Raw genomic sequence first — 13,812 nt, 5'->3', positions numbered from 1 at the left:
ATTTTATGTGTGGGGTGATCCTTCATCTTCCAAATCCCCCATACCTTGAGTATCCAGGAATTTCCTGAGCTGTTGCTGATCTAGGTGGAACCTCCATAATCACCATGGATCTGCCACTGAGAGCCTCTCTAAATTCCTGCCTGAAATCCTTTATTCCTTTGGCTTCTACAACATTGCAGGGCACTGGATTCCTCCATTAAATCATAAAATTCTCTTCATTTTCATGTTTAACTGTTGCCTGTAAACTTTCCTGAGTACTCCCTGCTTGTTATTGTAAGACAAAGTGTTGATTTGCTTCCTTTTTCCCTTGAAGGGAAGTATTGAACAGCTGTGAAATTTTGGGACCAGATGACACAACACATCCAGAAGGAGAATGAGTGAATTAGACCCAGTGAACCTCTGCAATCCATCATTAACATCTGAATTAATTTTTCCCCAGGAGCACACGTTAATAGGCTCAGACAACTCTCAAGATATCCAGCTGTGTGGAATGGGAATTCTTCCTGAGCACTGCATCATAGACATCACCCCAGAAGGCCAAGTAATGCTGACCCCTCAAAAAAATACCAGGTGAAGGAATAAAATGCAGCCACAGCTGTTTGATAGTTGTCATTTTATCCAGTATTTTATGATGCACAAAGATACTTGGAAAACAAACTTCTCTGTCTCCTTCGTATAAGAAAATTTCTGCTTTTACATTTTAATTGTCACCTGTTCTTCTGTCAGCTCATGTTCCATTCCAGTGAGATTTCTCTCAGGGAGGGTGTTTGCAGCCCAAATTTTAAAGAGGAGATGAGTAAATTACATGTCCTTTCAGCAAGTAGATACTCACTGATTTGCAGCTGTGTAGATGTAACTCCTATCAAAATTTGAATTAATTTTCTAGGAGATCTGTTGATATGCAAAGAGCTGCTGAAGCATTTGTTGCTTTATTCAATTAAGTACCTCTACTTGAGAAGCAGCTGGCATATTCAGATTGATCACAAAATGACACGCAGAGTCAGCATCTCCAACAACTTATTGTTAATACACAAAATTCAAACTTTGCACATTTACCCTGATTTGTGGCTGATCCTGCTTGGAGCAGATTGGAGTGGGTGACACCTGAGATTCCCTTCAAATTTGAGTTATCCCACAATCCTATTTTCAAACTTAATCTGACTCAGAAATAAAAGTAGTTTCTGATTATTTTAATTAGTGTCTTTAAGCTGTTCATGTAGCAAAGGTGTCTATTGCCTTATTAAAATATTCCTGTTTTGTGTTTGTATTTCAGAGCAGTGTGCAAGTGGTTTTTTCTTGTGACTCTTTTTTTTCAGGCTGCTCATTTTTAAGCTCTAATTTTGCCCCCCAGACACATCTGTAGTAATATCTGTCTAAATGTACTGAACTTCATGAGCTTAGGAGGTCAGAAGAAGCTGAATTTGAGGCATGTTATGAAACAGCACTGGGTAGATCAGTGAATTTTCTGGGAATATTTTGCCTGTTTGCAATCCCTAAATCTCTTCTCCTACCTTTACTTGTTGCAGTAATGAAATACCGGGAGGGGAAAAAATGAAGCTTCATATAAATATATTTACTTTAGATTTTTGCCTTTTCACAGGACATTTGTAAATGGCTCTGCTGTCGTGTGTCCCATCCAGCTCCACCATGGAGACAGAATCCTGTGGGGAAACAACCACTTCTTCAGGTAACAAAAGTTATTCTGGGAATTGTAAATTGGCACCCATTTTTTTTGGGTTATGGTACAAGGAAAGGTGGAGATTATAAAAACAATACTGATGTTGGACTGGTTTTTAATGCTAAATGTTATTACAGGATCACTGGTAGATCTTTTCTGTTCAAGACTGTGCTTTGAAACCCTCTGAAATACCTCAAAAATCAGTGGATTTGAATGATAATCTAAAATGTCATTGCTTTATTTCATGCTTAAAAGGAGAACCCACATAAAAAAGTGAGATATCACTTCATTATTGCCTCCAAATTATTTGGGTGCGGAATGACTAAAAAATGTTATGATTATCTAAACTGTATCATTGGTAGCATGAGGTACTTAATTATGAGAATGTAGAACGGATTAATTAGTTTACCTTCTGCTCCTGTTTTTGCCCTGAGGAAAATTACACCCACAGGAGATCAATAAAATTTGAAAGAGAAAAAAATCTTCTGATTTGGAGAGTCTAATGAATTTTAACAATATTTGAAAGCAACCCTGTGTTTTCACAGCTGAGCAATTAATAGCTCTCTAAAAATGCTTTTCTTATTTAAAGGCTGAATTTGCCAAAGAAGAAGAAGAAGGCAGATCACGAGGATGAGGAGCGGGACAGCTCCATGAAGTGCAGCAACAGTGTGGAGCAGCTGGATATAGATGGAGACAATTCCAGTGAGGTGTCCAGTGAGATTAACTTCAGCTATGAATATGCCCAGATGGAAGTCACCATGAAGGCTCTTGGTAGCAATGGTAAGTAGCCACCAAAAATTATTTGGGAATGTGTACAAAATATGAGGATAACCACAGACTTTTCCCTTATAACTTCCTTTTGGAGAATTTTTCTTGTGAATGACTCATCACAGTCATTTTTGTGCTTGAGGAGGGAAAAATAACCATGGCAGACTGTTTGGTTTGGCAGTTCTTGCTGAGGGGAAAGCCAGAAGTGGAATGCTGGTGGAACTGCAGTCTCAAATCAAAGTGTTTTCACTTGGCTGTTTATTTTTCTTGTGTTATGTCTCACTCAGGCATTAACTGTAGTGATTTCTGTCTCTGAAACTGTGTTTTTGAGATTTTGTGGTCTCATGTAGCTGTCCCAGAATGACATTATTTTGGGAAACAGGAAGACCTTTTTTTTTTTTTCCCCAGCTTGGGCTTTCCCTTTTCTTAATTCTCCTAAATCATCTGCCTTGTAAACATTTGTTTTGCTTCAGAATTCAGCAGCACTTTTTAAATACACACTGCAACAAAACCAGAGTCTCTCTTTTTACCCGACACCCGCGCTCACACCACGCATCCAGGACACTCCTCAGCATGGATTCCACTTCAGTACTTTCTTTATTCTCAACCTCTGCCTAGACCCAATGCAGTCAATCCTGCAAAGCCTGGAGCAGCAGCACGAGGAGGAGAAGAGGTCAGCTCTGGAGAGGCAGAGGCTGATGTACGAGCACGAGCTGGAGCAGCTGCGGCGCCGGCTCTCGCCCGAGAAGCAGCATTTCCGCAGCATGGACAGGTTCTCCTTCCACTCCCCCAGTGCCCAGCAGCGCCTCAGGCAGTGGGCAGAGGAGAGGTGGGTACCCCCCTGGAACCATCAGGGTCGTTCAGTCAAATTTCTGCAGCAAATTGGGCAAGATTTTCATTGTGCTGCCATTGTGGTGGGTTTCTGTGGCGGGGCTTGGGGAGGACACGGATAAAATATTTATCTAAAAATCACAGAAGGGACATCAAAGACCATCCAGTTCCACCCCTGCCATGAGGAGGACACTTTCCACTATCCCAGTTTGCTCCAAGCCCCATCCAACCTGGCCTTGAACACCTCCAGAATAACCAGACCTACAATGGTAGAAAATATGAGAAATAATGAGTTCCTGCTTTGTTATTAAGGAGAAGCTCTGTCCTGATCAGCAGCAAATTTAACTAAATATGAGGTGACTGGATGAAATTTTGAGGCTCCTATGTGAGTTTGTTCTTTCATGGGTCATGCATGACTCAGCTGCTGGAAGGTTGTTTTTCCTCTTGACTCAGATCCAGCTGTCTGACCTGGGCAGGTTCTGGCAAGCAGAAGAGTGCAAATAAAAAAAAAAAAAAAAAAAGAGTAAGAGGATGATACAAAGAATTTTAATCCAGATAATTGTAAAAATCATTTAGTAATCACAGAGGGGTCACTGTCCACTCTGCCTCTTCCTGGGTGATGGCACTGAGGTTATTTACTTCAGCCTCTAAATAATCTTTTCCACTATTGCTGCCAGAAAGAGCAGCTGCAGGAGGAAGATGAAACCCTAAATAAACGAGTGTGGTAAAGATATTGTCATGAAAAATACAAATCTAATATATATGGATAGAAAAGCAACTTTGGAAGTAAAAAATCTTTCTTGACAAGGTGCTAGCTGTGTGCCTGGGATGTTTTGTAGCACCAGATTCCTGGGCTGTACAGTTGCCACTCTCTCTCACACTTGCCAGGAAGGCCAGTGAGCAAGTGGATCATGTCTGAATAAACCTTTCTCTGCAACATGGAACATCCACATCTGTGGTGGGAAAACTCTGGAATGAGTCACATAATAGCTGCCTGTTCAGCAGATGCATGGAGAAGTCTCCAAAGCCAGCAGCATCCTAATTTTCATATTGCTAAATTCAAGCAGATGGGTGGGGGGGTTTTCCCAGTTGAAATGTAATTTCATACACCTGATTTTTGTGTTAAAAACATAAATTATATAAATATAATGATAAAATAACTTTGGTGTGAAGTGACCTGAAACCCTTTCCAGTTCCACCCCCTGCCATGGGCAGGGACACCTTCCACTGTCCCAAGTTGCTCCAAGCCCTGTCCAGCCTGGCCTTGGACACTTCCAGGGATTCAGGGGCAGCCACAACTTCTCTGGGCACCCTGTGCCAGGGCCTCCCCACCCTCACAGCTGAGAATTCCTTCCCAATATCCCATCCATCCCTGCCCTCTGGCAGTGTGCAGCCATTCCCTGTGTCCTGTCCCTCCATCCCTTGTCCCCTGTCCCTCTCCAGCTCTCCTGGAGCCCCTTTAGGCTCTGGAAGGGGCTCTGAGCTCTCCCTGGATCCTTCTCTTCTCCAGGTGAACCCCACAGCTCTGCCAGCCTGGCTCCAGAGCAGAGGGGCTCCAGCTCTGGAGCAGCTCCTTGGCCTCCTCTGGACTCTCTCCATGTCCTCCTTTTGTTGGGAGCCCCAGAGCTGGACCCAAGGATGTTATGTAGGGCAGTGTCCAAACCTTTGCACGAGTTCTGGTGAAATCCAGGGCTTGTGAACATGAGGTTGCTCCTGGGTTTTCTGGAGGAGCTCACCTGTCCAATGTTTGTAGCAGCCCCCTATAATGTCACCTGTCCCTTCCCTCTCTAATCCTCACCCACAAGCTCTCAGTTGCCTCCTCATCCATTTATTTTGCTTTTCATGAACCTCTTTGTTTTCCCTGTCTTCCCCTTCCCAATCCCATTCTTGCAGGGAAGAAATGCTGACCCACAGCCTGAGGAAGCTGCGAGAGCAGATTGTTAAAGCCAATTTGTACGTGAGAGAAGCCAATTTTATTGGAGAGGAACTGGACAAGAGGACAGAGTACAAAGTGACCCTCCAGATCCCAGCTTCAAGCCTTAATGCCAACAGCAAGGTACAGTCACCCTGGCTGAATGAAATGGTTGTTTAATAAGTTTGTCCCTCAGTGTTCAGGTTTCTGTTACTCTGACTGTAATGGTTGAGTTAGTTTTCCACTAATGTGCATTAAATACATCTCTGCTACATCCTTGCCTTATTTTATACCATGAAAATCTGATAATATCCCTTAAAAGATAAATGTTTTGGTGCGTGACCTTTCCCCTGGTGTTGAAGTTCCCACTTGCTGCTGTTGCAGAGTGACAAAGTCTCTGCGGGTTGGGTAACATCTATTGCAAGTGTTTACCATCCCTTTGTGGACATTTGACTTTGCATCATCCCAGTGAGCTGCAAAAATTCTGCCATTCCCGTTATGGAGGGAGGAACTGGAGCAGAAATTATTTCAATTATTTGTTCCCAGGCATCTTAGAAGTTTTGGAAGGAGGGATCTGAACCCTCTGAGACTTCTGTGTCTCCAGCTTGCTACTGAAGCTGGTGTTATTTCTTGAAGCTAAATCAGTATTTTGGTGATACTCAGACTGTCCTTAGTGCAGTAGATGGATTTTATTCCAGGATTATAATTTTTGTCAGTTGTTTTAGAAGTTTTTCTCACAGTCTTCTGGGGAAGACACATCCAGTGACAGGATGATAAGGGGTCTGCACTAGTGGAAAGTTGCAGGCAGTATTAATTTTAGCTGGAACTCCAGGCCTGCTGTAACTTGAGGGTGTTTGTGAAATGCTTAAATGTTCCCATTTCTAACACTTATGCAAGGTGAAAATCCAAGGAAACCAATGCCTGTGGCTGTGATTAAAACTTCCCAGTTAAAATGAACACCAATACACTGTGACAGCTGAACTCAGAGCCTGTTACACTTAGATTTGGCTGTTCAAGCCAGAATAAAAAAAGAAAGACTTTTCCCAAAGATATTCTCAAGTTTGTGTTAATTTTAAACTCCTTTTTCACTGTTGTGACACGAATTTCTTCTTGGCATCCCTTTAATTGTTTTCCAGAGAGGTGCAATTCTCAGTGAGCCTGCAATCCAGGTGAGGAGGAAAGGGAAAGGCAAACAGATCTGGTCACTGGAAAAGCTGGAGAATCGACTGGTGGATATGAGGGACCTTTACCAGGAGTGGAAAGACTGTGAGGAAGACAATCCAGTAAGTAAAAAGCACTCCTTTAATTACATTCCTTTTACATTTTCAGGAGGATTGTTGGGTGGAGGTGGGGAAGGAATATGCAAAGAGCTGAGTTTCCCTGAGGTTTTGCTTTTCTTCGTACTGAATTGATGCTCAGCATTTCATTAACCCTTATCTTGTTACTCTGATCCCTGCTTGCATGCATAGTTTGGTGAGGGAATGGAGCACACAATAGGAAGCTGCAGGTGACACAGCAGCAATTAATGTTTATTAGGAATATCAGGCATCTGGCAAAGTTAAGGAGTAATTGCTCAGGACAGGCTTTACCCAAAATAAAATTCATTTCCATTCTTCTTGTGATCTAATCTGGAGTCCCTTTTTCTTTCACTGGGCTGGTTGTGCAACACTTTGAAAAGTGTTTCCTGGGAGGTTTGGTTTCCTGACAGACTCTGGATTTGCTTGCAGGTGATGAGAGCTTATTTCAGGAGAGCTGATCCCTTCTACGACGAGCAGGAAAACCACAGCCTTATTGGAGTAGCCAATGTTTTCCTTGAGTGCCTGTTCTATGATGTGAAGCTTCAATATGCTGTTCCAATCATCAATCAGAAGGGAGAGGTTTGTCATTCTTTATAATTTATCCTTACTCAGCTGTTTAATTACAGCCTGTGGATCCTACTTACCAGCATGGAGTAGATAATTTCCAGTTTCATGTGCACAAGTTCTTCACTAACAGTGTGGAATTGTGTAAAACCCATAATATTTTACTGGAGTTTTCAGACAGCTCTGAATCCCAGCAAGGTGATTGTGAAAGGAGAAAGCTTCCTGAGCACCTTCCTGAGGGAAATAGCCCAAAATAAGTTCTTGGGATGAGCTATAGCTCCACTGGTTTCACTGCCTGCCATCAAGAAAATAGGTTCTTAAATATATTCTGTAAGAACAACTTCAAAGGCAGCAGAGCACACCAGGCAACATTCTCCATGCTCTGCATCAAGTGTGTACTTTGCAAACCTAAGAACAACTTCAAAGGCAGCAGAGCACACCAGGCAACATTCTCCATCAAGTGTGTACTTTGCAAACCCTCCAGAGACTGGTTTGAAGGTGAGATTGTTCCCCAAGTGACCCCACTGTCTGATTTCTTTATGGTTTTTGCAACAAAGGCTTTTTGATTCTTGCTCCAAAGCGTTCTTCACATGGTGCAACAAATGCAGAGTGCAAAAAGAAATAAAGTGTTGGCTGCTTACAGACTGGGAGGGGGTGAACCTGGCACTGTTTTCTGGCACAGAAATAACTCTGACTCCTGTCCTGCCAGGTTTCAGGTCGTCTCCACGTGGAAGTTGTTCGAGTGAGCGGGGAAATCGATGACAGGCTGGTGGGAGGTGAGGACAGTCCTGACTTCTCAAATGAAAATGACATCCAGGAGAGAAAACTTGTCTGCAGGGTGAGTTCCAGGTGTATCCCGACCTCTGAGTGAGCTTTTTCTCTTCCCATCCTGAGTCAGAAAGAAATCCTTGTTCTTCTGCACCTTGGATGTCTCTTTGTAACCTTATTTTGTTTCTGGAATGGCTGAAGTAACACAAGATAATTAGTTGGGGTTTGTTCCTTTCATTAATTGCATTTATATGCCAAAGGCTCAGCCCAGGAATTTTCTTGGAATCCAGGGAAGATCTTTGTATTAGGATTGGCACTGCAATATTCAGTTCAAGAAGAGTCACAGAATCTGATAAACTCCCATCATTCTAGGAATCATTATCTCTTAATACTTCTCTTTCTCTCAGTATTTCTTTCTCTAAATATTAAATATTTTACGAAATATTTACAGTGTGTTTATTACTGTTAGTAATAAAAAGAAAATTAATAGGAAATATTTACTAGCAGTTCTGTGATAGTAAAACTACAAGCTACAGGTAAGAAAAGAAAGTAAAAAAGCATTAGAAGGAATGGTCCCCAGTCTTGCTGACTTCTGGACAATATGAACAGTTTGGGAGAAATTGTGCTCTTTTTCCCCCACTTTTTATCCTGTCCCATAGAGCTCCTGTGCTTATGAGCAGGATGGGGCATTTTGGCAAAAAATACCTTACCTAATCATGAGGATCATGCTGCAGAAGTCCAGCTCATTTGGTCTTAATTTCACAAATGGAGAATAAAAGTTTATTAAATATATGGTGAATATGATGGCTTTGTTTAGATCAGAATGAGAATTCACAACATTTTGTTTCTATTTGGCATTGAGTTGATGAGGGACAGGCTAATTTCGCATTCTTTGGGGTTGATTTTGGGTTGTTTCCAGCATCACAGAGAAAGAACAAGTAGTGTCTTAAACCAAGGATTTTTGGAGTATAAAGGAGCCAGTAGAAAAATGAGATTTTCATTGTATTCCTCTTCAGTTGCAGTGGGTTTGGTGCATTTCACCATTTAAAATGAGAGTATTTCCTTCTAGGAAATATGGGCCTGGTGACATCTAGTGACTGTCCTCAGCTGCTGCACTCCAAACATTTTCTCCAATGAGCATCAGTGCAGAAATTTTATTTGCTAAATTGTTCTTGGTTTGCTGTTCTTATTTCTTTTTATCCTTTGCAGTGGAACGTTGTTCTGCCTGGTGATGTTTTTAATTCCATATCTTATGAATAAGTGCTTTTCATTTCTTTCTCACCTCCTTTCCAGATTAAAATACTTCAAGCTACAGGTTTGCCACAGCACCTGTCCAACTTTGTGTTCTGCAAATACACATTTTGGGATCAAGTGGAGCCAGTTATTGTTGCACCTGAGGTGGATCCTTCCCAGTCTTCCATCAGCAAGGAGCCACGGTGCATGGTTGTCTTTGACCACTGCAATGTAATTTATTTTTCTGTTTTATTCATTAAACTGTAAGGCAGGCAAAGAAAAACAGGTTAAGTTTGTGTAGCAGTTTTATCTGCTTCTTTTCTCACATTTTATTTCATGATGCCCTAATACCATTTTTTGTTTCATTATGTTCGTACACTAATTTTTTTAATAAGAACAGAAATGTCTTCAGAGTCCATTTAAGTTTGATGATTCTGCACTGTTCATTTGTACAAAAATTACTGAAGGTGAGATGGGTTGATAAAGGAAAACATCAGTTCATCTGAGAAACTAATATTGGAATTTATCCTCAGTAAAATTCACTGTGGATGAGGAATATTTATGTGAGGATATTGGGTGTCAGTAACTGAGCTGATCACCCTAAACTCTGATGAAATAAAGAGAAATGTCCCAATTCTGGGACATGGGGCTGCTGTAGATGCTGAAGTTGGGTTGTCAGAGGTCAGAACAGACTATTTAGGACAGACTTTTTCTTCCCACTGGCTTTGGAGCAGCTGAGCAGAGGCATTTTATAGAGACATCTAAAGTCAGCTTGGATGAATCTCAGCCAAATCACCCCAGCTGTCATCGTGTTCTATCACTTCTCATCACACTGGGCAATTTATTCCTCTTATTTATGAAATGGATGTAACACCTTCTGATGAGTTTTGATTTTCTGATTCTGAGCATTGCAACATATGCTTTGATTTTTTTCTGAGCCATTGGCTCAGGGCTTGCAACAGCCTGTGGTCATTTTTCAGTTCCTTACAGACTTTAATCTTCAGAAAATCACATACCTTTGACCTGCCTCCTAATTTTACAAACTGAGCCAACACTTCCTTTCCCCTGGATTGTGTCTTGGGAGCCAGGGGGATTTTACTAAATGATTTTATTAAAGTCAAGGCAGTAAAATCTCCTGGCCTGAGTCGTGTAGTCAGTTACCAACTGATTTGTCCCTTCCAGGAGGTTTCTGTGAATATTTCTGAAGACTTCATGGAACATCTTTATGATGGTGCTTTGGCCATTGAGGTTTATGGGCACAAGCAGAGTGGTGACCGAAAAAACCCAGCCCTGTGGGATTTGGGAATAATTCAAGCCAAAACACGCAGCCTTCGGGACAGGTACATGTGGGAAACACATCTTTGGTTTGGAATTTGGGAAAAATCACCATCTGAGATGCCCAGTTTTGAAGCAGGTTTGGGGTAAGGAGTCAAATTTCGAGCTAAAGGTCCCTGGATGATTCCAATTCATTCCTGGCCATGAAATGCCATCACTGTAATGCTTCCACTGGAAAAGTTTTAGTCCTTATTTCCTCAGTTTGGATAAATATGCAATATTGTGGTAATTCAGACTGCAGGGGGATATTGTTTGTTTGCTGGAACCATTTTTTGTCCCCAAAGTAATCATGTAGTAGCATTTTTTTAAATATGAGTTGTTTTGCTTCTTCAATTAGAAGGCAGCTCTGCATCTTAATTTATTGGCAGTTACTTCTCTTTTTATTTGCAACTTAAGTTTATGTTGACTATTAAGCTGCATATAAGGAAATTTAAAATAAAAGTCAGGGAAATGTAGCAAAGGGGAAAAGGATGCTCTAAAATAGTGGGTTATGTTTGTTAGCTAAGTAGTGAGCACCTCTATCCTTTTTAATTTTGAAGTTCTACAAAAATGGCTCTTTCTTATTAAGCTCTGGGAAGAGTTGGAGAGAAGGCAATGATATGAAGGAGGTCAGGAAAGTGCTCTGAATCTTGAGAGCTTGTGAGACAATGTCATATTTCATTCTTCTGTCTTCCATCTCAGTCTGATTGTCCTGACAACACTGGGCTTCTGTGGCAGGAGTTGAGACCAGAGCTTAAATGTGGAATTGGGGTTTGTATTGGAATCAGGAAAAAGCTTATTTCTGATGTTTGACTAAAATTGCTGTCAGGAAAATTTAGAAGCTCTGCACAGCTGGTCCCTGTGTGCTCACAAATGGTGCATTTTTTTTTGCAGCAGTTGTTGCTGCTTCTGCACTGTGAGCTCACTGTTTTGATGTTTTAATCCCTTTTTCTTTGGGGGGTAAAAAAAAAAAAATCCAAAGAGAAGAAACGACCCAGTGCATGACTTGTTCTGCAGGTGGAGTGAGGTGACCCGCAAAGTGGAGCTGTGGGTTCAGATCCTGGAGCTGAACGAGAACGGGGAGTACTGCCCCGTGGAGGTGACCCCTGCCAAGGACGTCAGCACAGGAGGCATCTTCCAGCTCAGACAGGTGAGGTGTGGCATGTCGGGACCCAGGACATCCCTCTGGCTGCCCTGGGTGATTGGAGACCCTGGCAAGGGGCTCAGAGACCTTGGCACTGAGTCAAAAACACCCATGCCTTTGATTTTAGTCCATGGAAAATACTACCAACTTTGTGTGAAGATCTACAAACCACAAGAGTTTGAGTAGAATGATAGATAATTTGTCACAGGGTGAAAAAGTAGAATTTTGGGATTTTAGAATGGGGGTTCAAGAGGCAAGATGGAGGAATTTGGGCATGTCCTGTCCATCTTCTCCTTCTTGCCCTCCATCTTCTGCTGGGATGGTGACACTTTTGGGTTGGTTTAGAGTAGCGACAGACTGTCTAACATAGGTGATGGGTATTGGAAAATTATTGTAAATAAAGCACACGTAGTTTTTAGTATAAAAAGTTAACACCACCCCAAGGGCAGGCGCTGTGCCACAGCCAGAGCTGCAGGACAGATCTCACAGGTCAGAGAAAGAATGTAACTATAAGAAAAAATAAACAACCTTGAAAAGCAGAACCGACCAAGCTTCTTCAGTCATGGGGTGGGAAAAAAGAGACTTTCTAACACCTTGGGGTCATCTCAACCTCAGAAACAGGCAGGGTTCCAGCTGTGCCAAAAGCACCCAGGGAACTTTGCTTTGGGTGGCCAGGGTGGCCAAGGAATTGTCAAGCTTAGGTGCAAAATGTGATGTTGTGGAAAACAGATGTAAAGCAGGACACAGAGCAAAACTCAGCTTCAAGGTGATCAAAACCCTCCCTGTAACCTTTTTGCTCTGTCCTGTGCCAGCACCTGGCAGAAAGGGCATCAGTCTCCACTGAACGTCATTATTTTTTTAAGAGGTCCAAGAGTTCTCTTTTATTTGATCCTTCCAGCCAAGCACTCCTTTGTTCTTTGAATTCTACCTGCTTTAAATTACTAATGCTTAACTGAGCAGCTCACATTTTTAAACGATGAGCTATTGATAAGCTGCTGCCCAAAGAACAGGAGGAATCAGTAAAAGTTAGGTACAGGCTGCTCCTCTGACCTCACCAACTCCTTTGATTTGTATTTTAATTTTTTTTTTAATTTATTTTTTCCCCTTACAGTTGTAGTAAAGAGCAGTTGCTTTGCTGCACTGATACCGTCAGGGGGTCAGAATTTTCAGCCAAGGAGAGCAGAGGCAGAAAAAGTTCACTGAAATTCCAGCAGCTCATCAAATTATACTGTTTGCTCTCCTGTTTTATAGGTGGGAAGAAGATCCCATTTTTTGCCTTCATATTAAAAATAAAATCCTATAAGTGTGTGTTTGAAAACCCTCTAGAAAAGTAAACTAAATTTGACTAAAATTAGTCAGGGGAGCTGACTAAAAATTACTCAGGCGAGGTGCTGAATGCTGAACTTTTATTTTTCTCTGTAAATTCATAAATCCTGCAAACAGAAATTCTTGCAAGAGGAGGGGGATCTCTTGAACACTGGGTCATTGGGATTGCAGCACTTTGTTCTTCCCAAAAGATAAATATAATACTCCTTGCCAGTGGCTGCCAGTAGAGGTCTCTCTGGAATTAAATTTTCAGCACTTTATATTCATTTTTTTTTTAAACAAGCATTTCAAATTGTTCTTTTTTGGACAGGGGCAATCTCGACGAATCCAGGTTGAAGTGAAATCTGTGCAGGAATCTGGGACCTTGCCACTGATGGAGGAATCCATATTATCTGTTGGTGTTGGCTGTGTTCAAATAAAACATGTCAAGTCACAAAATCATCAGGTAAAATTCTGAATATTTACTGTCAGCTATTTCCAAGAGCTGGAAGGCATCAAGGGAATAATTTTCTGTGGCAAAAATAACACTTGTAAGATGTTTTATGTCTTTTCTGGTTTTGTTGGGTTTTTTTTTTTCCTGTCTTTGAAACCAGCACAGCCTTAACACACTTGAAGAAGAAAATGCAAATATTCCTAAAATCCATTAGGACTTTTTTGTGTAGTTTTTACTTCAAATATTAGACATGGAAAGCAATATTAAGTATCAAAACAAAAATTAATTTAAAGTACTCAAAAATTCAAACTAAAATAAATCAAGGCAACATGTATTTAAATAGTGTCAAATTCCAAATGTTAGAATTCCAGGAAGCACTTGTGGCCCACAGTAGATGTTGGGCAGTTCTTGGACAGTCTCATACACACTTCACCTCATGTATATTAAGGACTTGTGTTTTTGCAGTGCTCCTGTGAGTTTCTGGAGCACTTTGACTTTTTCCCCCCAGCAGATAAATGAGAATTCAGTGACTCCCTGGAGCTG

At 41.4% G+C, this 13,812-nt stretch overlaps 1 protein-coding gene across 5 annotated transcripts in view; it reads left to right on the top strand.

The window, feature by feature from the left end:
• KIF13B (kinesin family member 13B) overlaps window positions 1-13,812 on the top strand; it is a 119,875-nt gene that overhangs the window by 69,700 nt on the left and 36,363 nt on the right. For all 5 annotated transcript variants that reach the window (XM_039697599.1, XM_039697597.1, XM_039697598.1 and 2 more), the window contains 12 exons: window positions 440-570; window positions 1,601-1,687; window positions 2,268-2,458; window positions 3,065-3,275; window positions 5,171-5,333; window positions 6,326-6,472; window positions 6,917-7,066; window positions 7,761-7,889; window positions 9,113-9,283; window positions 10,235-10,392; window positions 11,384-11,516; window positions 13,147-13,281. In XM_039697599.1, the coding sequence (XP_039553533.1) occupies window positions 440-570; window positions 1,601-1,687; window positions 2,268-2,458; window positions 3,065-3,275; window positions 5,171-5,333; window positions 6,326-6,472; window positions 6,917-7,066; window positions 7,761-7,889; window positions 9,113-9,283; window positions 10,235-10,392; window positions 11,384-11,516; window positions 13,147-13,281 (1,806 nt within the window). The remainder of the gene's footprint in view (window positions 1-439; window positions 571-1,600; window positions 1,688-2,267; window positions 2,459-3,064; window positions 3,276-5,170; window positions 5,334-6,325; window positions 6,473-6,916; window positions 7,067-7,760; window positions 7,890-9,112; window positions 9,284-10,234; window positions 10,393-11,383; window positions 11,517-13,146; window positions 13,282-13,812) is intronic.

Source organism: Passer montanus, unplaced genomic scaffold (genome assembly GCF_014805655.1).
Source record: "Passer montanus isolate IOZ18808 unplaced genomic scaffold, ASM1480565v1 scaffold119, whole genome shotgun sequence".
Classification (NCBI taxonomy): domain Eukaryota; kingdom Metazoa; phylum Chordata; class Aves; order Passeriformes; family Passeridae; genus Passer; species Passer montanus.
Note: the sequence above shows the minus strand (reverse complement) of the source record. Positions and strands in the feature narration are given on the sequence as shown.